Source organism: Danio aesculapii, chromosome 1 (assembly GCF_903798145.1).
Source record: "Danio aesculapii chromosome 1, fDanAes4.1, whole genome shotgun sequence".
Taxonomy (NCBI): Eukaryota; Metazoa; Chordata; class Actinopteri; order Cypriniformes; family Danionidae; genus Danio; species Danio aesculapii.
In genome coordinates this window covers 9,418,664-9,444,776 of record NC_079435.1, presented here as the reverse complement: position 1 = coordinate 9,444,776, position 26,113 = coordinate 9,418,664, and the positions used below count along the sequence as shown (strand labels likewise).

General features: G+C 36.2%; 1 protein-coding gene across 1 annotated transcript in view; it reads left to right on the top strand.

The window, feature by feature from the left end:
- Positions 1 to 26,113, top strand: part of mast1a (microtubule associated serine/threonine kinase 1a) — a 96,758-nt gene that overhangs the window by 57,585 nt on the left and 13,060 nt on the right. The window contains exons 9-18 of the mRNA XM_056456524.1: positions 4,011 to 4,143; positions 8,804 to 8,871; positions 10,606 to 10,682; positions 10,788 to 10,996; positions 11,082 to 11,220; positions 13,758 to 13,890; positions 17,461 to 17,626; positions 20,769 to 20,870; positions 23,464 to 23,586; positions 23,668 to 23,777. Of these exons, the coding sequence (XP_056312499.1) occupies positions 4,011 to 4,143; positions 8,804 to 8,871; positions 10,606 to 10,682; positions 10,788 to 10,996; positions 11,082 to 11,220; positions 13,758 to 13,890; positions 17,461 to 17,626; positions 20,769 to 20,870; positions 23,464 to 23,586; positions 23,668 to 23,777 (1,260 nt within the window). The remainder of the gene's footprint in view (positions 1 to 4,010; positions 4,144 to 8,803; positions 8,872 to 10,605; positions 10,683 to 10,787; positions 10,997 to 11,081; positions 11,221 to 13,757; positions 13,891 to 17,460; positions 17,627 to 20,768; positions 20,871 to 23,463; positions 23,587 to 23,667; positions 23,778 to 26,113) is intronic.

Below are 26,113 nucleotides of genomic sequence, written 5' to 3'. Positions count from 1 at the left end.
GGCACACCAACAGTACACATTTTCAACCTCTCCCTAATCAAACACACCTGAATCAACTTATCATAACATCAGAAGAGACTCCAACACCTGAAGTTAATGGGTCAGAAAAGGGAGACATCCAAAATATGTACTGTTGGTGTGCCTCCAGGAACAGGGTTGGGAAACACTGCTATAGTAATAACAATAAATTATGCATAATTAATTACATATGTTACATGTGAATGCTGTGTTAATACAGTTAATTACGCATAATTAAACATGTTCCTTGTACGTAATATATTAATTAAATACATTATGCATAATTGCATATGTTCCATGTAGATACTATGCTAATTACAATATATTATGAATAATTACATGTTCCGCATAGGTACTATAGTAATAACAATAGGTTATGCATAATTAATCACATATGTTACATGTGGATGCTATGTTAATACAGTTAATTATGCATAATTAAATATGTTCCTTGTACATTATATATGACTTAAATAAATTATGCATAATTGCACATGTTTCATGTTGATACTGTGCAAATTACAATGAATAATGCATAATGATGTGTTCCACATAGATAGTATAGTAATAACAATAAATTATGCATAATTAATCACATATGTTACATGTTAATGCTTTGTTAATTACAGTTAATTGTGCATTCCTTGTACATTATATATTAATTAAATTAATTCTGCATAATTGCATATGTTTCATGTAAATACTATGCTAATTACAATGAATTATGCATAATGACGTGTTCCGCATAGATACTATAGTAATAACGCTAAATTATGCATAATTAATTACATATTTTACATGTGGATGCTGTGTTAATTACAGTTATTTATGCACAATTATAAATGTTCCTTGTACATAGTGTAGTACTTAAATAATTTATGCATAATTAATTAAATATATTCCACATAGATACTTTAGTAATAACTATAAATTATGCATAATCAATCACATGTGTTACATGTGGATGCTGTGTTAATTACAGTAAATTATGCACATGTTCCTAGTACGTAATATATTAATTAAATACATTATGCATATTTGCATATATTCCATGTAGATACTATGCTAATTACAATAAATTATGCATAATTACATGTTCCACATAAGTACTATAGTAATAACAGTAAATTATGTGTAATTAATTACATATGTTACATGTGGATGCTGTGTTAATTACAGTTAATTATGCATAATTATATATATATATATATATATATATATATATATATATATATATATATATATATATATATATATATATATATATATATATATATATATATATATGTTCCTTGTACAATATATATTAATTAAATTAGGCATAATTGCATATGTCCCATGTAAATACTATGCTAATTACAATGAATTATGCATAATGATGTGTTCCACAAAGATACTATAGTAATAACAATAAATTATGCATAATTAATCACATATGTTACATGTGAATGTGGTGTTAATTACAGTTAATTATGCATAATCATATATATGTTCCTTGTACATAATATAGTACTTAAATAAATTATGCATAATTAATTACGTATGTTACATGTGAATGCTATGTTAATTACAGTTAATTATGCATAATCATATATATGTTCCCTGTACATAATATAGTAATTAAATAAATTATGCATAATTGCATATGTTCCATGTAGATACTATGCCAATTACAAGGAATTATGCATAATAACATGCTCCGCATTATAGTAATAACATAAATTATGCATAAATCTAGATACTATAATAATAACACAAAATTATGCATAATTAATTACATATGTTCCATGTAGATACTTTGCTAATTTAAATAAACTATGCATGATTACATATGTTCAATAGGCATATTACAGTAATAACTATAAATTATGCATAATTATTCACATATGTTCCATGTAGATAATTGCAATAAATTATGCATAATTACGCGTTCTGCACAGATACTATAGTAATAACAAGCATTTATGCATAATTACATGTTCCGCATAGATAATTTAGTATGACAATAAATTATGCATAATTAATTGCATATGTTCCATGTAGATACCATGGTAAATACCGTAAATTATGCACAATTATATATGTTCCATCTAGATACTATGCTAGTTACAATATATTATGCATAATGAGGTGATCTGCATAGATACTATTGTAATAACAATAGAATATGCATAATTAATGACATATTTTCCATGTGAATGATATGTTAGTTACTGTTAATTATTCATAATTATATATGTTCCTTGTCCATTATATATTAATTAAATAAATTATGTATAATTGCACATGTTCCATGTAGATGCTATGCTAATTACAATAAATTATGCATAATTAATTACTTATGTTCCATGTAGATAGTATGCTAATTACAGTAAATAAAGCATAATAATATAGGTTCCTTGTGCATTATATATTAAATCAATTCTGCATGTAGATACTATGCTAATTACAATAAATTATGCATAATGACATGTTTTGCAGAGATTCTATAGTAATAACAATAAATTACACATAATTAATTACATATTTTCCATGTGAATGCTGTATTAATTACAGCTACTTATGCCCAATTATTTGTTTCTTGTCCATAATATAGTTATTTATGAAATTATGCATAATTGCATATGTAGATACTATAATAACAATAAATTATGCATAATTACGTGTCTCGCATATACTATAATAATAACAATAAATGATGCATAATTAATTACATATGTTCCATGTAGGTATTATGTTACTTATTGTAAATTATGCACAATTTTATATGTTCTTTATACATAATATAGTAAATAAACACATTATGCATAATTGCATATGTTCCATGTAGATACTATGCTAATTACAATAAATTATGAATAATTAGATATGTTCCATCTAGATAGTATGTGAATTAGAATAGATGTAATGTGTTCCATGTAGATACTATGGTAATAACAATAAATTATGTATAATTACATATTTACGTACCACTGCATATGCTCTATTTACATAATTGCATATGTTTCATGTGCATACTATAGTAAGACCAATAAATTATGCATAATTAAATGTTTCGTGGGCACACAATAGTAATAACAGTAAATTATGCATAATGAAATATATTCCTCAAACATATGACAGTAATAACAGTAATAATCACATATGTTCCTTGTAATTATTGCTAGTATTAATTATGCTTAATTACACATGTTCCATGTGCATAATACTGCAAAAATTATAAATTATGCATAATTAGATATGTTCCACACATTTGCTATGGTAAATACAATAAATTACGTATAATTACAAGTTCTGCATATTTACTGTGGTAATTACAATAAATTATGCATAATGACATATGTTCCATAAGCATGCATACTATAGTAATAACAATAAATTATGAATGATTAAAGTATGTGTTATTACACATTCTGCATAGATACTATGGTAAATACTATAAATAATGCATAATTGCATATGTTCCATGTACATACTGTGGTAATAAAAATTAATTATGCACAAATAATGCAATATTTACATTACGTGTTTAGTAATCACATGAAGTTATTTAATATAACTACTTAAAGGAACAGTGCACCCAAAAATGAGCATCACTATTTATTCACCCTTAAGTAGTTCCAAGCCTTTGTAAGTTTCTTTTTTCTGTTGAACACAAAAAAAGATATTTTGAAAAATGTTAAAACCTGTAACCATTGACTTCCATAGTAGAAAAAAAAACAAAATCCATGGAAGTCGATGGTTACAGTTTTCCAGCATTCTTCAAATGATCTTCTTTAGCATTCGACAGAAGAAAGAAGCATTATGAATGATGAGTGTAAGATGACAGAATGTTAATTTGTAGGTAAACTATCCCTTTAAACACATAATACTAAGTACACCATAATAAATTAGATGTAACAAAATATCCCCAAGCCCAAACCTTTTTGAACAGTCAGTATGTTTGACTACATTTGACCAGAACTGTCTTTATTTCTGCCTGTTTCCGTCAGGAGTTTAACCCTGAGGAGTTCTACCATCTCCTGGAGGCAGCGGAGGATCATGCTAAAGAGGGCCAGCTAATGAAAGCAGACATCCCACGATACATCATCAGCCAGCTCGGCCTGACCAGAGACCCGCTGGAAGGTAAAACTGAGAGAAACACGGCTGAAAAACTGAACATGAGAAACAGGAGAGAGGAATGTAGGTCACGCCAAGAGATGCTTTTGCAATTGTGGGGCAGGTTAGGTTGCGCGCACAGGCGGAGGGAAGTTTGTTTTCCTGCCAGGATGCTGGGAAATGTGTACGAACCGCTGTGAACCTGGCAAACTGAGAGAGTAATGAGGATTTTTATGAAAACATACACACACTCTCTCTCTCGCTGCTCTACAAAATGCTCTTCTACCTTGTAAAAATATTAGTAAATTAGCAGTTTTCCATATTTTGTGATTCGTGTTTTTATTTTTCCTCATTTATTGATGCTTTTGAATCGCATTATGGCACCCTGATCTTTATTCCAATGACTTTTAACATTAAAAGGTTTTAAAAAGTGAGTTTATTAACATTTTTAATAGTTTAAAGTGAGATATCGTCTGGCTTGGTGTTGTATATTATGCACAAATTCCTTGTAATAAACTACCAGCACATTTTCTGTTAGTTTACAGACTTATTTCCCTGTGTCTTTTCTTATACCGTATATAATTTCAAACTACTAAAAAATAAAAGTCAATAAAAGTCACTTTGGTAAATTTCAAAGTTGCATTTTCAACATCAAAAGTCAATAGAGCAGAGATCAGCATCCCATAATGGAATTCACAACAGTAAATCAGCGGAAATCTAGTGTAGATCAAGGGTAAGGATTGGCCAGCCCAGTCACCAGACATAAACATTATTGAGCATGTCTGGGGTAAGATGGAGGAGACATTGAAGATGAATCCAAAGATTCTTGATGAGCTCATGAACTCCTGCAAGAACGCTTTCTTTGCCATTCCAGATGACTTTATTAATACGTTTTTTGAGTCATTGCAGAGATGTATGGATGCCTTTCATATAAGCCACTTCTGATACCAAATAATCAACTAACAGTCAAGTTATTATTTGTTGTTCCTAAAACTTGGATAGGCGACAAGACTTTTGTCAGGTAGTGTAGAATAATGTTCATTATTTTGTGTTCACTAAAATAGTTTCATCTAGTTTAAAATAGTTAAATCATGTTAACAAATATAATCTCATTAAACAATCAAACCAATTTAATTACATTTATTTTTTATTTAATTTAATTCAACTTAACAGTCATTTTGAGTAAGATTTCACTGTAATTGTTATTGTTATTACAGATTAATAGTAAGTAATAATAATTAATTATTAATGTGCTGTAAAAAAGCATACAAATTACAGCTTTTTATTTTAAAGATGTATTAGTACATTTGAAATTAATTAATTAATCAATGCTGTAGATTTTTTTTCATTATCTTGTGTTCACTAAAATAGTTCATGTTAATAAAATACAACCTCATTGAAAAATCCAACCAATTTAATTACATTTATTTTTATTTAATTTAATTTAGCAGTTATCTTTGAGTAAGGTTTGACTATTGTTGTTTTTGGTAATTTCAGATTAATAATAATTAATAATGCACTGTAAAAAAACACACATTGTAAAACCCAAACCGTTAAGGTAACTCAAACCATTTAAGTTCAAAAACTGTGAACTGTGAGTACTGTGAACTTAATCCATTTGAGTAAACGTAGCAATTTGAGCACAGTAAAATCCAATAAATGAAGAGAACTCAAACTAACTGAGTACTGTAAAACCCAATAAGTTAAGGCAACTCAAAACATTTGCTACAAACCATTTGAGTTAAACTAATCTATACGAGTACTGTGAACTTACTCCATTTAAGTTTAAGTAATGAGGTATTTAATTAAGTCATTACCTTCAACACTGAGTTCAAAACTCTTTTCAAATGAGTAGAATTAACTTTCAGTCAATTTTGAGTTAACTACACTCATTTCATTGATTAAACGTGACTGTTGGGTTTTACGGTGTACAAAATACAACCTTATATTTAAAAAAATGTATTAGTAAATTTGAAAATTAATAATCAATGCTGAAGAATATTGTTCATTATTTTGTGCTTACTAAAATAGTTTGCAGTTAGCAGTTATCTTTGAGTGAGTATTATTTGACTGTTATTGTTTTTATTGCTATCTCTGAGTCCAGCGCATTGTTTATCGGAATTCGGATTTAATACCTTTTCCACTCCATGTTTCATCCAGCCGAAGTCAAACCCTGTGAAATTTCATACCGATTTACCTTCAGTCCCTCAAATCTAGTGTGAAATTGACAACATTCTGAAAACATCCCTCTATAATCATTTCTGGAGATTGTGAATTATGTAGCCAGAGGTACCATGGCTGCATTTAGTTTTTAGAACGAACAATACGGGATGGTATGACGCTGTTCCTACCAGCTGACTGCTTACTTCTGTGTGGTCGGCTTTTCGGCTGTTACCAGTTTGGCCGGTGGCTCGCCGCGTACGTCAGAGGACTTGTGACGTGGAGCTGAGTTGACCACAAAAATGAGGTTCGTAAATGGGGTTAAAATTAACAAGCTAATAACAGGGTGAGAATATGGTAAAGTCTAAAAATGTGGCTTTTCTTTTTCTGGATTGCTTTTCAAAACACTGTCGGTTGGGTTTAGGGAAGTGTGTGGGCAGGTCAATCAGTGCTTTTGAAAACACTATCGGTTGGGTTTAGGGAAGGAGGGTGGTCCTGTCAATGGGTCATTCGATTGGTCAGTCAGTCAGTCGACAGTGACCTCTGGTGGATTTATATGAGAACAGCAGGCGCGAATGGCAAGAGAAATTTGAAATACTCGCGAGAGAAATTTGAGATCTCAAAAAGCATACACAGTGGCCTTTGGTGGATTTGCGAAAACCAAAAATACAAAAAAACTTACCTCCTGGGATGTATTTGGTGCTCTCCAGAAATGTATATAGGGGTATGTATTCAGAATGAGCCTGGGTTGGAAATTACATAGGCCTATTTCAGTCACCTCACTTCATTTTCCAGCTACACAAGATACAAGTTTTAAATTCCTAACGTGTTGAAAATGTTTTCCACTTGGCCTTTTAATGAGACTGACAACAAAAATGCTCTTTTAATTGCCGTTTCAGTGCTTTGTTTGTATTTATTTCAATATTTTCTCCCTGAGTTGTTGTTTATTTATACCGTAGTCTGTATTTAGATCAATGATGGTTCGTTTTTCTGTCCAGCATGGATGGTTGCTGTGGTGACTGGAGGTGTTGTTTTTAGACTAGATTTGGCAATATGCTGTGTAAGTACTCATAGAAAGGCAGATGGAGGATTATTTATGAATTTTAGAGAAGGTCTCACTTTGTTGGCAGTAGGAATTTGTGCATTTCTGATATACTGGGCACTCTTATGTGCACTAATGTGACAAAAAAATGGGGTTCAAGCATCAAAACGTAGAGAGATGATTCATTGTTTGAGACGTAGATTCTGAGATTTTCAAAATGCATCGCTATTCTCTATTGAGTGGTTTCTGAGCTTTGCTTTTTAACAGCAGATGGCACTCTGGACTTTAAGAACTGACATTCTCTGCTTGCATCCATTCCTTACAAATACCACCTGAATCTAATATGATCATTAATAAAGCTAGGAAAGGTTTAAGCGAATTGTTCATAGTGCGCTGTGTTTACATTAATCTTGTGACAAGGCCAACTTATAAAACTCATAATCACTTGAGTGTGCGGTTAAAAACAAGCTTATAGCACCATTTGTTGTTAAAAACTACCCTAGAGTGCCATTTACTGTTTAAAATTATCCTAGAGCATTGTCTGCTGTTAAAAACTAGCCTAGAACGCCATCTGCTAGTAAATACTAGCCTAGAGAACTGTCTGCTGTTAAAAATTAGCCTAGAGCGCCATCTGCTGTTCAAAACTAACCTAGAGTGCTGTCTGCTAGTCTAGAGCATCGTCTGCTGTTGAAAACCAGTCTAGAGTGCTGTCTGCTGGGCCAGTGCACTGTCTGTTCTTAAAAACTAGCATAGAGTACCGTCTGTTGTTAAAAACTAGCTTAGAGTGCCGTCTGCTGTTCAAAACTAGCTTAGAGCGCTGTCTGCTAGCCTAGAGCACTGTCTGCTGTTGGAAACTAACTTAGAGTGCTGTCTGCTAGGCTAGAGCGTCATTTACTGTTGGAAACAAGCCTAGAGCACTGTCTGCTAGGCCAGAGCACTGTCTGTTGTTATAAACTATCTTAGAGTGTTGTCTGCTGTTGGAAACTCGCTTAGAGCGCTGTCCGCTAGGTTAGAGCGCTGTCTGCTGTTGGAAACTAACTTAGAGTGCTGTCTGCTAGCCTAGAGCGCTGTCTGCTGTTGAAAACTAGCCTAGAGTGCCATCTGTTTTTAAAAACTACCCTAGCGCACCGTCTACTGTTGGAAACTAGCCTAAAGCGCCGTCTTATGTTAAAAACTAGCATATAACATTGTCTGCAGTTCCAACCTTAGCTCAGAATCAATTTAAGAGAGAATAGCGATGCAGATAAAAAACTGCAAAACTAATTTCTCAAATGGTTTTTCATGTCTAGTCTTTGTATTTTTTGACAGTGTTGAATTGATTTGACTAGAAACCAACTAAAGCCAACTATATAATTAATTTGTTTTTCAATGCATTGAAATCAATGCAATAATATCAAACAATAGACAACGCGTCAAATTTCTCAAAGACACTGAGTGTTTATTGCACAATCAATTTTAGTAACCAAGCATCATCCTCACACGCAGATATGGTGAATTTGGAGAGTTATGACAGCGAGGGACCACACACACCGGAGACGGACGACTCAGCTGAAGTGAGTGTATATAGCTAAGTGTGTGTTGTTTTATAATGATCAAAAAGATTCTATTGGATTATGGATTATTGCATATTTTATTCACCTGTTCGTTATTTCAAGGGGACCTATAATGCAAAATTCATTTTCACACGATGTTTCAACACAGATGTGCATCTACATTGTGTGTGTGCATAAACGACAAGTGCAAAAATCCAAATGCTACTTTTTTTAAGTAATCCCAATAAAATCGAATGCAAAGTCTGAAAAAAAGCTGTTCCAGATTTCCTCCTGCTGTGATGTCATAAGCCACGATGAGGCATAAATGTGTTACATTCTGCATTTTTGGTATTGCGCAGCAATGATTCGCTTCTATTCACATATCTGCATTGATTTTTGCATGTAATTTACTCCCACAAATACTTGCGTGTTTGGTATAAACTCAGCAAAAGACCTTCTGGAAAGGGGGCGGGGATCAGTTAATTTGCATTTAAAGAGACACACACACAACACGATATTGCTTCTGCTCAAAAATTAACATATACAGATTGTTATAATAAATGATCCATGAGGTATTTGGAGCTGAAAGTTCACATTCCATCATAATAATACATCTTGTAAAAAGAGGCTTAACAGGTCCCCTTTAAAGAATTAAGTGTGTTTCAAAAACACAGGCTTGTTGTGGATACGAACCCAAGTCTACATTTCAAACCACAAATATGTACCTGGAAGTACGCCTGGCTGCATTTAGCCTGTAAAATGAATGTTACAGGGCGTATTATTTTTCATGCTACCACTGACCGCTTAGCTCTGTATAGAAGGCTTTTCTGATGTTACCAGTTTGCCCAATAGCTCACCATGTACACCGATGGACTTGGAGTGGACTGCAATGATGTTCTAGATTGCTTTTAAAAACTCTATCAGTTAGGGTTGTCACGATACTGGAATTCAGTACCAATCGATACTGAAATTTTAAAAATGTTTGTTCCAAAGTCACAATTCATCAGCAGATCACTTGTATGTCAGCTTGTAGACAAACCAGCTTATCAACGTGACTTTGAAACACTTCAGTGTCTCTGGATCTGTAGTTACACTCAGTAAACAGCAGTGAGTTCAGTGAACTGATGATCTTCACGGCCAATCACAGTCATTTCTGTTGAGCACAGGAACGCAATGGCAAATCAGCGCTGCTTAAGAACGCTCTCAACAGCGCTCAAATGTTAGCGGAAAATGGATGTTTGTAAAATTTCTGTATCGACTAATACCGAATTCCAGTATCGTGACAACACTACTATCAGTTGGGTTTAGGGAAGGGGTGTGTGGGTCAGTCTACAGCAATCTGGTTAGCTGAAGTGTAAATTGCGGCCTCTAATGGATTTAGGCAAGAAGAGGATGCCCAAATAGAACGTACGAGAGAAATCTGAGATCATCAAAAATGTACACAGCGGAAACAAAAACTGCAAGCAGATGTAGCTCCGGGTATGTATTTTGCGTTCCCCAGAAATGTAGACCTGTGTACTTATCCATGATGAGCCTGTGTCAAAAAAAAAAAATACAGAACGGGTTGTGTTATATAAACTTACAATTTTCTAAATCTTTAACATGGACAGATATTTTTAATTAAAGACTAGCAACACCACCGCAGCAGCAGGGATCCAGGATGAAAGTGATAGACATAAAAAGGCATAGGGAGTGAAATTAGGCTCCAGTCGACTTGTTTCCCGAGTCACACTTTTATCTGTGTGTTTCTCTCAGGGGAAGCTCAAAGCCATCAAACCGCCCTGTGAATCCGACTTTCAGACTATCAAACTCATCAGCAACGGAGCGTATGGGTGAGAATGCGCTAACATCGTGATTTACTCTGAAGTCGCTCAAAGCCATTGTGTAAATATGGATAAAGCAGATTACGGTCTCTCTCTCTCTCATTGCGATTGTAGAGCTGTGTATTTGGTCAGGCACAGAGAAACTCGACAGCGCTTTGCCATGAAGAAGATCAACAAACAAAACCTGATCCTGCGGAACCAGATCCAGCAGGCATTCGTGGAGCGGGACATCCTGACCTTCGCTGAAAACCCTTTCGTGGTCAGCATGTTCTGTTCTTTTGAGACACGCCGTCACCTGTGTATGGTTATGGAGTATGTGGAGGGTATGGCATTGCAGAATTTCAGCAATCTGATTCCATATTAATGTTATTCAGCTGAACTGAAATCGCATCCATTTTTCTGATTTAGGTGGCGACTGTGCGACTCTGCTGAAGAATATCGGAGCGCTTCCGGTGGATATGGCTCGGATGTACTTTGCGGAGACCGTTTTGGCGCTGGAGTACATTCATAATTACGGCATCGTGCACCGGGACCTGAAACCAGACAAGTAAGCTGCTGAAAGAGCTCCCCCTGCTGGAGCGGAGCTGAAGTATAATAGTGAAAGTAAAATGTACATTTAGATGTCCACTTATTAAAAGGGCTCCAGACTTATGCAAGCTATAAATATCTTATGTACTCTATATGATTGACAGTACACTCATCAAATGTCTGCAATATCATGGAAATTTAAAACACTCTATATCGAACATTGAAAAGCTGATAAAGACATCTAAAAATAGGTCTAACAGGAGTTTTTAATAGGGATGGGTAGTGAAACTCTGTACTTTATCGTTATCAGTGCTACATTATAAAAGGCTGAAGTATCGATAAGCTCTGACGTTAATGGTTCTGGAGATTTATTGCTGAATAAACATTACTTACAGTAGCATAATTTAAATGACCAACCTTTTCTAATTTGCCATATTCGTCTGCAAAGTTGGCAATCTCACATGAGAAATGCTCATGTTTCCGACGAGCGCGTCAAGTATAAAAACCTTCATAGTCAGAAATGGCTTGCGCTAAGCGTACACACATAGCTCGCACGCACACACAGCTCGTAAGCTTGCAGAGTGGTGGAAAGAACCAAACGGGTTGCATTTCCTGAGTGGACACTGACAATGCCCGTTGTAACAAACGCAAGCAATCTGGCTAAGCATCTTTCAATAGTACCTTAACTGCAGAAAGACAAATGAAAAGTTTTCGACTGCCTAGCTAAAGGTACATCATCCACATTGTTATGCTAGTAGTCAATCACATAAGGTCTCTCTAAATTAGTATATTAGTTTAACACACACACATTCAGTTACATTGAAAAAAGTATTTTTTCTGCAGTAGCCTAAATAAATCTGAAACATTAAAAATGCTTCTACATGACTGTATTTACAAATATAACCTATGAATAGCCTAATAATAAACTATGCTTATTAAGAAATGATAAAAAAATAGCTTATTTTTACATTGTAAACTCCTAAAACACTGTTAACTCATTTATGTGAATGTGTTAATGAAAAAATCTTAAGCATTATCTGATTATTTAACTGCATTTTGCAACCAAAGAGGGTATTTTCAACTGCAGGGAACAAAATAATCCAAGAAAGACCAGAAAAAGCCAACATGTTGATTTTTTTACCCAGAGGAATGGTAAAAAAACTGTCATTTTCCTTCAAACCATTGTACATTCTTTTACAGGAAAATTTTTATCTAATTGTTTTACAATTATAGTTGTTTTTCTCATCAAAGTGTTGGTTTTCATAAAAAAAAACACTATAAAAAGTATCGATAAGAAAACCGTTAAAGTACCGAACCGATAAGTGGTATCGATAAAAGTAGTAATACCGTGAAAACCTTAATGATACCCATCTCTAGTCTTTAAGTTAATATTTTCAAGACAAAATGTCCCTAAACACACATAAAAATCTATATATCAACATATTTAGATTAATATGTATGTTTGGGGACATTTTGTCTTGAAAATATTAACTTAAAGACTCCTGTTATGCCTATTTTTGACTGTCTCCACCTCCTGATTCATACATTCTGCCTAGTTTTTATCTTTTTTGTGTGTTTCCTATACTATGTTGCATAAACATTAACATGAAACATCTATTTTATGTATTATTAGTCATTTCAGTCCAAAAAAATTATTATTCCCCACTTTCTGCTGAACTTCCTCACATTGGTTATAAAAAAAGTTAGAACAATCTGTAAAGAACTGATTTCCTCCAAGTGATGTCACTTCCTCCGATGAGAAACTCTACAAGGCATTGATCTCTTATTGATGTTGAGGATACACCGATTATAGATTAATTAAATGTTAACTCTGTTACTCTCATATTTTAGTGAATTTCTCCTTCACTTAAAAAAAAAATAATAATAATAAAAAAAAAATATATATATATATATGTTCAGGGAATAACATACCTTAGGATGTCATGATTGACCAATAAGAATCAAGCATTCTGTGTAGTATTATTGATTGACACTCGCTTATATATCGCAACATAGGCTCATTCTGAGAAGTATCCCTATATACATTTCTAAAGATCACAAATTATGTAGCCAGAGAAACGTATGGGTGCATTTCGTCTTTAAAGTGAAAGCTACAGGGTATGACGCCGGGTGGGTGGGGCGATTGATCGGTCAGTCAGTCAGTCAACAGCAGCCTCTGGTGGATTTACATGAGAACAGCAGGTGTGAATGGCACATGTGAGAGAAATTTGAGATCTCAAAAAGCATACACACCGGCCTATGGTGGATTCGTGAAAGCAAAAACTGCATAAAAAATGTAGTTTCTCGGACGTATTTGGTGCTCTCCAGACATGTATATAGGGGTACATAATCAGAATGAGTCTGGATTGGTATATCTCATGTGTCTGTCTTGAACAAATTGATTCCCTTGTAGGAAAAAAAAATGAATGAGATTTTAACTTTCATAACTGATTGCCACGCTCCATTACAAGGTGTGAAACAGATGGCAACGCGTACAGCTCATCATGTCATCTATTTCTGAAGCAAATGTTCATGTTCATGCTTTTTTCCTCACAGTTTGTTGATCACATCAATGGGTCACATTAAGCTGACTGATTTTGGCCTGTCAAAGATGGGACTCATGAATCTCACCACTAACCTGTATGAGGGACACATCGAGAAGGATGCCAGGGAGTTCCTGGATAAACAGGTAAGGTCACTGGTACTTTTGTACGGTCAACAGATTTTCTTTTTTTATTCCTTTAAAGTCCACTTGAAATCAAATTTTACAATGTTTATTTTGCTATCTCACATTGTTATTCTTAAGGTGAATAATTCAATTCATCTTTATTTCTATAGCGCTTTTACCATGTAGATTGTGCCAAAGCAGCTTAACATAGAAGTTCTAGTAAATTGAAACTGTGTCAGTCCAGTTTGCAGAGTTGAAGTTCGGTTTATTTTAGTTCAGTGTGGTTTTATTTTCACTGCTGAAAGTCCAAACATTGAAGAGCAAATCCATAGATGCACCGGCTCCACAAATCCGAACCAAGCAAGCCAGTGGCAACAGTGGTGAGGAACAAACTTCACCAATTTACGAAGTGAAGAAAAAACCTCAAGAAAAACCAGGCTTGGCTGGGCACCATCATATCTCCTCTGGCCAAACTTCCTGTGCAGAGCTGCAGTCTAGGCTCCAGAAGCTGGAGAATGCTGAAAGTCCATCGGGGAGAACTGCAGGTGTGAGCAGGTCACCAACAGGTGTTCAGGCTGGCCCACAGGATTAGTGTGGGAGTCGTCTGGGTCACTGGGTCTTCCAAGAATCAGTCTTGCACTCTCCGCTCCTCTATGACCACCACAGCATCAGCGCAGGATACGGCCTGGTCCAGGATTATGGATACCTTGGCATCATTTCTTCAAAGGTCTTGGATCACATCAATGGCGCTGCCTAATCTCTAGGGGCCTCGGGATGAGTATCCCCAAGGGAAATTGAGAATAAAGAAAATAATTTGCGTAGCTGCTCTTCATAGTGTATTTAAACGATAATTAATCCATGAAAGTTTATCCACTGAAAAAAATAGCTTGTTTTGGTAATCTTCAACGAAAGTCTGAGAAAGAGTGGCGGTCCTTCTGTGAATGTCAACCTGAGGGTTTCCATAGCAACTGCATATTAATACCCTCTCTTTCCGTTAAGTTTGCTGTGAAGGAATTATGCGCAATAAAGAAAGCACTGCCCCCAACTCAATATTCTGTTTCAGTTGGAAATACACTGGAATAAAACTCAATATTTTCTTAGCAACATCCTTAGCAACTTAGCAAGTTTACACTGACTTTATTAAGGATGTGTGTCCACGATGTATTTTTTCTCAAGCTGAACATTTGTTTTCGATTGTTGTCAGTTGTAGTGCTGCATTTTTTGAGGGGGCGTTTTATTTATTTTTTTGCCATTGCAAGATGAGAAAACACAGAGCCCATCAGTGTCACTTTTGAGATAGCCATCCAATCACAGTGGAGGAGAGGTGGGAGAGTACTGTGTACCTGTCAACAAATAATCTGCTAAAGACTTTCAACTTGTAGCGGTAGAGCTGAGATACTCTGTATTGTAGCAACCGATTTTTTAAAAAAAATGCTTCGGTGGACACCCAGCCTTAAACCAGTTTTAACACTTTTAGTTTTTTGTTGTTTTTATTTCTTATACTTATTGTGTGTTTCTGTTTTCCCCCACAGTCCAAAGAAATGCGATATAGGTGTAGAATTGGAGAAACTAATTTGGCCGTAGTGTCAATGGCGGTTTGAACATTTGGCGTGGGGGGAGGGGATGGGGGTTTGAAGTGCGGGTGTGCTTGCTTGATTGATTGATTCATTGATTGATTGATTGATATTTAATGACCTCTTTACAAGTAGATATTAGGGGCTGTAATAGCAGGTGTTGAATCTTGCGGGTTGCGCAATCCGTTGCGTAAAATAAATGCTGGAGTAGTTGGAGGTTCATTCCGCTGTGGCGACCTCTGAAATAGAGACTAAGTCGAGGGAAAATAAATGAATCTTGGGGGGGAGGGTTACCTCCTGTCTATCCTCCCCACAAACCACACCTCTGCATAGTGTATGAGTGTGTGTGTGAATGAGAGAGTGTGTATAGGTGTTTCCCAGTACTGAGGGTTCACGAGTTAAGGCCGGCTCACACTATGAGATTTCAGTCACGATTTTGTCATCTGAGACAAATTTGGGAAATCCTAAAAGATTCCTGAAATCCTGATGATGGGTGATCTTTGATTGTTGGTTTGAAATGTTCACAGACAGCCGCTTAGTGTCCGTTGTGTTTCAGACACTTTCCTGCATTGTGACAACAGCTGCGATGAGCTTCAATCCAAGAACCAATAGGAGCTCCGAATTTGATGACACAATCCATGCAACAATTCTAATGACCGTCGGGAAAAGTCAAAACTTCTGGTTTTATTATTAACCCCAGGCTCATTCTGAAAACGTCGTCCCGTGGACGTTTCTGGAGACCGCGAAATACGTCCCGGGGTATGTTTGGCTGCATCTCTTTTTTTTTTTAAACGAGCGCTAGGGGCGGTGTTACGTCGTTCCTTTTCGCGCTTACCGGCTGACTGCTTACCCCGTGAGGAGGGCTTTCCTGCCACTACCAGTTTGTCCAGTTAGCTTGTCGTGTACATCGGCGGACTTGGTTTTGAGTCCGGGGAAGAGCGGTTCCAGAATAATAAAATTGGTCAATCGATAAAATTGGTTGGGTTCAGGGAAGGAGGAGGGGGGGTCAGTCAATTGGACGGTCGGCCAGTCAATCATTCAGTCAGTCAGATGGACAGTCGTCCGACAGCGGCCTCTGGTGGGTTTATGCGAGAACAGCATGGGTGCTAACGGCGCTCGCAAGAGACATGAAAAAGCGCGCACAGCGGCCTCTCGCGGATTCGCGAAAACAAAAACTGCAGCCATACGTACCTCCCGGGACATATTTCGCGGTCTTCAGAAACGTCCACAGGACTACGTTTTCAGAATAAGCCTGGGTTGTTTATTATTGAGACACGATGTGTGCAAACTTGCCACTACAGATTGTTTACGTTTGCTGTGAGGAATCATTTCAGAACGCGGGATAGTGAAAGTGTCAGGGGTGGATGACATCAAACTCCAGGGGCGTTTTCTTTTGTGTTTGGCGTGTTCAGTCTGACTTTATGACAGCTGAGATATGTTGTGAAATGGGAGCCATGTTCGTGTGCAGTCTGATATGCTACAATCGTTCAGGATAAAAAAAAAAAAAAGGCACAGTGTGAGCCGGCCTTTAGTGTACTCTCAGTGCTGGGTTGTGGCTGAAAGGGAATCCATCACATAAAAACATTATAATGTAATTGGTGGTTCATTCCGCTGTGGCGACCACTGATAAATCACTAAATGATTTAATCACTCAATACATTACAGATATGCTCACTGAATACTAACCTAACAGATCACTCAGATCATTAGGATCAAGTAAATTAGAAATTCCAAGAGTTCAGTCAAAGCAGGGCGCCGTAAGCTACTGCGCCCCCTACTGCTGGAATCAGCTTCCAGAAATTATCAGATGTGCTCCAACATTAGGCGCATTCAAATCCAGACTGAAAACACATCTGTTTAGCATTTACTGAATGAGGACTGTGCTTCTGTATGTCTGACAGATCACACTCGGATGTCCTCGTGCTTCTTTTATTCTTGTTTATGTAAAGCACTTTGAATTACCATTGTGTATTAAATGTGCTATAATTAAACTTGGCTTGCCTAACTTCTGTCTCAGGTCTGCGGGACACCAGAGTATATCGCTCCAGAGGTCATTCTCAGGCAGGGCTATGGGAAACCTGTAGACTGGTGGGCCATGGGAATCATCCTTTATGAATTCCTAGTAGGCTGCGTGCCGTTTTTCGGTGACACGCCTGAGGAGCTGTTTGGTCAGGTGATCACAGGTGAGTCCGAAAGCGATTACTTGTTCACTCATTCTTGGTCATTCACATTAACACACTGGTTCATTTCTTCAGCTTATTTTGCAATGTGGAAGTAATCTCTTTTAGGTAACACTTTAATATAAGGTGACATAGTTTTACACAGGTTCCATGCACATACTATAATACTTAAAATTAATTATGCATAATTGCTGTATATGTAAGTAATACTAAACCTAACCCACATTCCAACCTGAACCTTATAATAAGTACATGTGATTAATTAATAGTACTATTAATTAGTGGTGGAAAGAGTACTGAAAAATCATACTTAAGTAAAAGTACCATTACTTGCCTAAAAAGGTAGTGCAAGTAGAGTAAAAGCAGCTGTTGTAAATATTACTCAAAGTATGAGTAAAAAGTAGCCCTTTCAAAAGTACTCAAGAGTAGTGAGTATTACATTGTAAAAAGCTGATGCGTTTGCATGTAATTTGTGGATGTGTGTAAACGTAACATTCTGTAGTGCATTTAGTTATTGCCCAGCAGGCACACAACATCATATGACGTTAATATTAGGTTAGATTTAGGTCGTGATGTCAGGTAACCAAAATTCAACGTCTAGCCAGCGTCTTAGGACAACGTTATCTTAATGTCTAATAATGACGTCAAATGACATTGATATTTGGTTGATTTTAGGTTGTGTTAGAAATTGATCAAAATCCAACATTGAGCCAACATCTTCAACCAACATCATATTGACGTCAAATACTGACATTTATTCTTCAGTTATGGCAACCAAAATCCAACGTCTGATAGACGTCATAGTGGTAACGTCCACACAATGTCAAGATGGAACATCATTAGTCGTTGATATTTGGTTGATTTTAGGTTGGACGTTAAACATTGACGTCAGGCTGACGTTGAGTTCTGACGTCGACCCAATTTTCATTTCCAAACATAATGCTTCATCTAAAGGATGTTACCGTACAACGTCAATCTGACCACATGTTGACGTCTTGTGTTTGCTGGGTGTTTAAGGCCATTACGATCATCATACATTAAACATCCGTTGTCTTCCCATCAGTGACATGCATCTAAACAGTCTCTAGGTCGATGCGAGTAAAGATTTTAAACATCTTCTTGGACACTTTTAATGTTTACAAACAGTTTGCTGCAATTATAAATCGCCCATGTCTTGATGTAGTTTATTATGATTTACCTTCTATGTGTGATTTGTTTGGACAGAAATCACAGGACTGATTTTTCTAATCCCCATAGACAGGAAAAATAAAGTAGAGACTGCTGGTTGAAGGAAAGTAGTGGAGTAAAAGTACCAATACAGCATTAAAAATGTACTCAAAGTACACATTTTAAAACTACTTAGTAAATCACAATTCCTGAGGAAAAACTACTCAATTACAGTCATTTGAGTGTTTGTAATTTGTTACTTTACACCACTGCTATTACTGTTATTAACTATTGACATAGTTGTCACATACAATATTATTAATTTGTTCATATTACTATTATTATTAAATTATTATTTGTAAATATTATTATTAAATAAATAATTACACTGTAACTACGTCACCTTAAATAAAGTGTAACCCTTGTTTATGTAGTTGTGTCCAGACTTTAGATTTATTTTCTGCTATATGTAAATGACTAGGAGGAATACTAAGTAGGGATTGCTACTAAAATTAAAATGATCAGTTTGCCACCACTGTAAATGAGAGAAATATAGTAAGTTATATTGATATAATATAAAATATAAATGAATCGAAACAATATAAGGAATATATAACTATTAACAAGAACCTACATGAGTGTATGAGCGTATTATTTATTATTTTCCTAGAGTCACTCTTTAGATAATCCTGTCGTGAGTTATGAATTCAATTTGCTGTCTCCGGTGTTTGCTCTTTCTCGACCTAGCGATGGATTTTGGGACTACATTAGCTCTTAAATTAGTGGACAACAGATGGATTGTAGGTAAACAGTAGTGAATGAATGTTGAAAATGAAGTGAATTTGGTAAGGTCTAGAAGGGGTACAGCTGCGGATTCATTCATTCATTTTCTTTTCGGCCTAGTCCCTTTATTAATCCGGGGGCGCCACAGCAGAATGAACCACCAGTTATTCAGCACGTTTTTACGCAGCGGATGCCCTTCCAGCCGCAACCCATCTCTGGGAAACATCCACACACACTCATTCACACTCATACACAAAGGCCTATCCAAGGCCATACACAAAGGCCTATCCAATTCACCTGTACCGCATGTCTTTGGACTGTGGGGGAAAACGTAGCACCCGGAGGAAACCCACGCGAACGCAGGGAGAACATGCAAACTCCACGAAGAAATGCCAACTGACCCAGCCAAGGCTCGAACCAGCGACCTTCTCACTGTGAGGCGACAGCACTACCTACTGCGCCACTGCGTTGCCCACAATTACTGAACAACAATAGACAACAATAGGGGCTAGACGGTAATAAAATAAATTTATTGCATAATTTAATAAATAATATAAATAGTTCTTGTTATAATGACAAGGTGAATTATTATAATGTGAGGGGAAGGTTTAGGATTGGGGTGGGGAAAAGACAAAATTCATAAAATACAAGTAACGTGTAATTTAATCAATAATTCTCATTATAATGACTGTTTTTACATTACTGTTAGAGTAGGTTTAAGGTTGGGATGTTGGTAGATGTTAATAAAATACAAATAATGAGTAATTTAATAAATAATATTAAAAAATTCTCATTATAATGACTGTTTTTACATTACTGTGAGGGGTAGGTTTAGGGTTGGGATGTTGTTAGACGTTAATAAAATACAAATAATGGATAATTTAATAAATAATATAAATAAATCTGATTATTACATTACTGTGAGGGGTAGGTGTACAATTAATTAAATAAGTAAGATCAATCATCCTTGTTAACTTCTGGCTGTATCCCTTCTACCTGGACACCACAACCCAATGGCAGACACTCTCTATAGTGCACTATACTGTATAGGGAGCTATTTTGGACACTTTTGAGCTTGAATTATAATCCTAATCATCATGTCCTGACATATCTCTGGCTTCAAAAGCAACACCTGTGCTATAAAGTGTTATGAAGCGCTTCAGTGCTGTGTGTGTATGTGCATGTGTGTGTATAGATTATATTGAATGGCCCAATGGAGACGAAGCACTGCCTGCAGACGCTCAGAGCCTGATTTCAGCCCTGCTGCAAACCAACCCACTGGTGCGACTGGGCACAGGTACACATCCATCAGAAACACTTGCTTTTAAAGGGATAGTTCACAAAAAAAATTAACATTTACTGACCCTTAAGTGGTTCTAAACTTATTTATTTTATCTGTTGAACATAAAACAAGAAGAATGTTGGGAAAAAGTCATTTACAACGATAGTTTTTAAATACAGTTGAAGTCAGAAGTCAGAATACAGTGCCAGTCTGTTGGGTGATGCTAAAATTCTGATGAAAACAGGGTCTAAAATGTGTTGTGTTTACCCACTTTAGACCACTTCCAGAGGTAATTGTAAACACATTTGATCAGATTGCATTCGAACACATTTTAATGCATGTCAGTGCACCTCTGATCACTAATGATCAGAGCTCTGAAAAACACATGCTAAACCCACATGGGTAGTTTAGACCTAAAAATGACAAAACAGAGGCTGAAATTCTCAGGAAATGTGTCTCTTTGTCATAGTTTCAGTTGTGTGTAGTCTAAATTTAGCACATTTATATAACCTGTCAAGACAACTTCAACAAGTCAACATGAATTTTAATTGGACTCTTATTATTTTATAAAGCGTTCTCTGCGATACTGTGAACATTTCAGTGGTGCGTATTAAAAGTAAAAGAAAAAAGTAGAATTTGACTACTGTTAAAAAGTTTGGGGTGTGTTGTTAAAAGAAAACAGGGCTGCATTTATTTAATTATAAGTACAGTAAAAGCAGTAAAACTGTAAAAAATTATTGATAATGTGTAATGATAAGTTTTCTATTCTAATATATATTAAATATCAAAGTTTTCCCTGCTTAATATTTTTTGGAAACTCAGATGCATTTATTCAGCATTCCTTGAGCTGACACTTGGTGGCCACTTTATTAGGTACACCTGTTCAACTGCTCGTTAACGCAAATTTCTAATCAGCCAATCACATGGCAGTAACTCAATGCATTTGAGGTCAGAGGAGAATTGCCTGACTGGTTCCAGCTGATAGAAAGGCAACAGTAACTCAAATAACCACTCGTTACAACTAAAGTATGCAGAAGAGCATTTCTAAACACACAACACATCCAACCTTGAGGCAGATGGGCTACAGCAGCAGAAGACTACACCGGGTGCTGCTCCTATCAGCTAATAACAGAAAACTGAGGCTACAATTCGCACAAGCATACAAAAAAGGGCAATAGAAGGTTGGAAATACGTTGCCTGGTTTGATGAGTCTCGATTTCTGCTGCGACATTCGGATGGTAGGGTCAGAATTTGGCATCAACAACGTGAAAGCATGGATCCATCCTGCCTTGTATCAACGGTTCAGGCTGGTTGTGGTGGTGTAATGGTGTGGGGGATATTTTCTTGGCACACTTTGGGCCCATTAGTACCAATTGAGCATCGTGTCAATGCCAAAGCCTACCTGAGCTGATCATGTCCATCTCTTTATGACCACAGTGCACCCATCTTCTGATGGCTACTTCCAGCAGGATAACACACCACACCATGTCAGACTGATTTTTTGAACATGACAATGAGTTCACTGTACTCAAATGGTCTCCACAGTTAAAAGATCTCAATCCAATAGAATAGAGCACCTTTGGGATGTGGTGGAATGGGAGATTCGCGACAATCTGCAGCAACTGCGTCATGCTATCATGTCAATATGGAACAAAAGTCCATGAGGAATATTTACAGTACCTTGTTGAATCTATGCCATGAAGGATTAAGGCAGTTCTGAAAGCAAAATGGGGTCCAACCCGCTATTAGTAAGGTGTACCTAATAAAGTGGCCGGTAAGTATATTTAGGCAATCTTGATCAATTTAAAGGGATAGTTTACACAAAAATGAAATACCTGTCTTCATTTACTCTCTCTTGAGTTTATTGTTCTGTTGAACAAAAAAGGAGATATTTTGAAGAAAGTTTGAAACCAGTAACCATTGAATTTGATAGTAGGAAAGAAAAAATATATGGAAGTCAATGGTTACTGGTTTCAAACAAAGAACTCAAGCGTGAGTAAATGAAGACAGAATTTTCATTCTTATGTGAACTATCCCTTTAATTTAACTCTTAAAGTGGACTTATCATGCCCCTTTTTACAAGATGTAAATTATAATAATCTCCTAGAGTGTGTGTGAAATTTCCGCTCAAAATACCCCACAAATTATTTTCATATCTCTTCGAAACTGCCCCTTTTAGGCTTTGATCCAAACTGTGCCATTTTGGTGTCTGTCCCTTTAAATTCAAATGAGATTGTGCTCTTTTTAAAAGAGGGCGGAGCTACAAATTCCTATGTGTCAGCATAGTGGCAGCAGGTGAAAACTCTAATGGCCGACGGCTGCTTCTCACACAGGTCTGTCTATACGCTAATGAGGGAGAGATCTAATGGGCGGGGCTTTCCCCCTCTGATGACACGTACAAAGGGAGATTGTCAATCAAAGTGTTTCTGCAGACTTAATTCCGTTTTAACCATTAGAAGTTGCTTATATTCACTTACTATTGCTACACAACTGTTTAAATCCCTTCTAAAAGTATTTTTTGCATAATAGGGCTTCTTTAAGTTAATTTATTTATTAATATTTTCCCAGGATTTCTTATATAGACGTACATCTTTTTACATCTGAACAGGTGGTGCGTTCGAAGTGAAGCAGCACTCGTTTTTCTTAGGACTGGACTGGAACGGTTTACTCCGGCAGAAGGCCGAGTTTATCCCTCATCTGGAGTCTGAAGAGGACACCAGCTACTTCGACAGTAAGGACACTCGCATTAGTCTGTCCTTGATGGTCATCACTCTATATCTCTCACCATCATCTCTCGCTCTCTGTGTCTCAGCACGCTCTGAACGCTATCGCCACATCAACTCCTATGATGAGGACGACACCAATGACGACGAGCCTGTGGAGATCAGACAGTTCTCTTCCTGCTCGCCTCGCTTCAGCAAGGTCAGTCTGACACATGCTGGCATTCATATTTCATGCTTCCACACATTGAAACACCGGCTGTGTCCAAAATTGGCTACTACTCAAGTATGTACTACATTTGAATTTAATACACGACAGTTAGAAAAGTACGTTTTATTTAGTATGAATGGAATTCAGATGTACTACATCTGCCATTTGTCATTATCAATCCCATTCATAAATTCTCTAGCATGGGATCATGAGCTAGCATAGCGTCCATCGATGCGCACTTCAGAATCTTGCCAAAAGTATTAGGTCATCCGGGTACTTCTTGTGTACTATTTTTCAAATACTATAAAATTGGACATATTAGCCGGCTAACATACTGTTTTTAACATACTATATTCACCTTATTCTCCACGTATGAGCGGGCGCAGCCATTTGAATCCTTTTGGCTTGAGACTTCCGGTCTCATTCACTTCCGTTCATTTTTAGACGTTAAAAACTGTTTTAAAAACAGTTAAAAACTGATGTTTCTTATTACATTATTCTACTTTGTCTGTATTGTCATGCGAACACCTGTTTGTAGAGTAAGTAGTTTGACCGTTTTCTGCCGTTTATTATTCCTAGTCATTTCTACCATAGGCGACTAAATCGGAAGTTCTAAAACAATCGCGAAAACAAGCGCACTTTTGCATTGAAGAATAAGGTCAATAGTATGGAAGTATACGATTTCAGACACAGAAACAGTCTCATGTTAATTGCACAATGCTCACCTTTTGTCAGATTAAATGAACACCCGTGGATTTGATCATATCATTGTGTTTAGAAGTGCTAAGGAAGTTCAGATTTGCAATCAGATTTTGGTTGAGACCAATCATCATGGATGGATGGATGGATGGATGGATGGATGGATGGATGGATGGATGGATGGATGGATGGATGGATGGATGGATGGATGGATGGATGGATGGATGGATGGATGGATAGATAGATAGATAGATAGATAGATAGATAGATAGATAGATAGATAGATAGATAGACGGATAGACGGATGGATGGAAGTACGGATAGATAGATAGATAGATAGATAGATAGATAGATAGATAGATAGATAGATAGATAGATAGATAGATAGATAGATAGATAGATAGATAGATAGATAGATAGATAGATGGATGGATAGACAGATGGACGGATGGACGGACGGATGAACGGACAGAGAGATAGATAGATAGATAGATAGATAGATAGATAGATAGATAGATAGATAGATAGATAGATAGATAGATAGATAGATGGATAGATGGATAGATGGATGGATAGGTAGTTAGGTTGGTCGGTCGGATGGTCAGTCGGTCGTTCGGTCTGATAGGCTCTATTAACTCTCCCCAAACCCATTTCTCGAGCTTTCTAAATGACACGCCTACTTTACTACATCCAATCAGCTCACAGTAAAAAAAACAAGCCACACCCACTGTTTTCTCATTTAATATTCCGTTTCTCTAGGAACTGCGTCACAATATGAAAAGAATAACGATCGCAGCTTCCGGTTCATGCAGACTTTAAAATTTTTTGATTTTGCTTTAGACCAATCACAGTAGACTGGGCCAGATCTGACCAATCAGAGACATGTATACGCTTGGAAAGGAAGCATTTGGAGAAACTAACCATTTTAGAAACTGTAAGAAAAGAGCTGATGCACTATAAAAAGAGAAAACCTTGAGAAAACCTGTTGCCTTAAAATGATTAAGTAATGATTTATGTGCAAATGAAAATTTGTATCAATTTAACATTTACAGCGGGTTTTTACTTTAAGTAAAGTGAACTTGTCATTTTTAAAGCCATGGATTTATCACTTTTTTGTATTATGAGTACATTAAAGTGTTTATTTTCTACTTATTACTCATTAAGGAATTGAAAACTTACTGTAGCTGACCAAATGGGAGTTTTGGTGCAACTAATAATATAATTCCTAAGCTCATAGTATCAGTTAACAGACTGTCACAGTTAAATAAACATTTGTTTGTCTTTCTTTCTAATCACCCGATACTGCATAGACATCCTTTTCCCAGAAATGACAGGAATTCGATTGTGTTTTTGTGTGTTTTTGGATGCAGGTGATTGATAAAAGCACTCGTGTGAAGCAGTGGCCTTCAGATAAAACACACACAATCACACACTTACATGCTCTGATGTTCTTCATCTGCTGAGGGTTCTTCTGCTCTTTATGGGTACTTGCTGAACAAAGACCTTGGATTATATAAACAACAAGACATACTCAATTATGCAAACAGGATGATAAACAACATTAATGAATCATCCAAATATTAAAAAAACAAAAACACTGTATATGCATCACGTACTGTTCAGTTTTG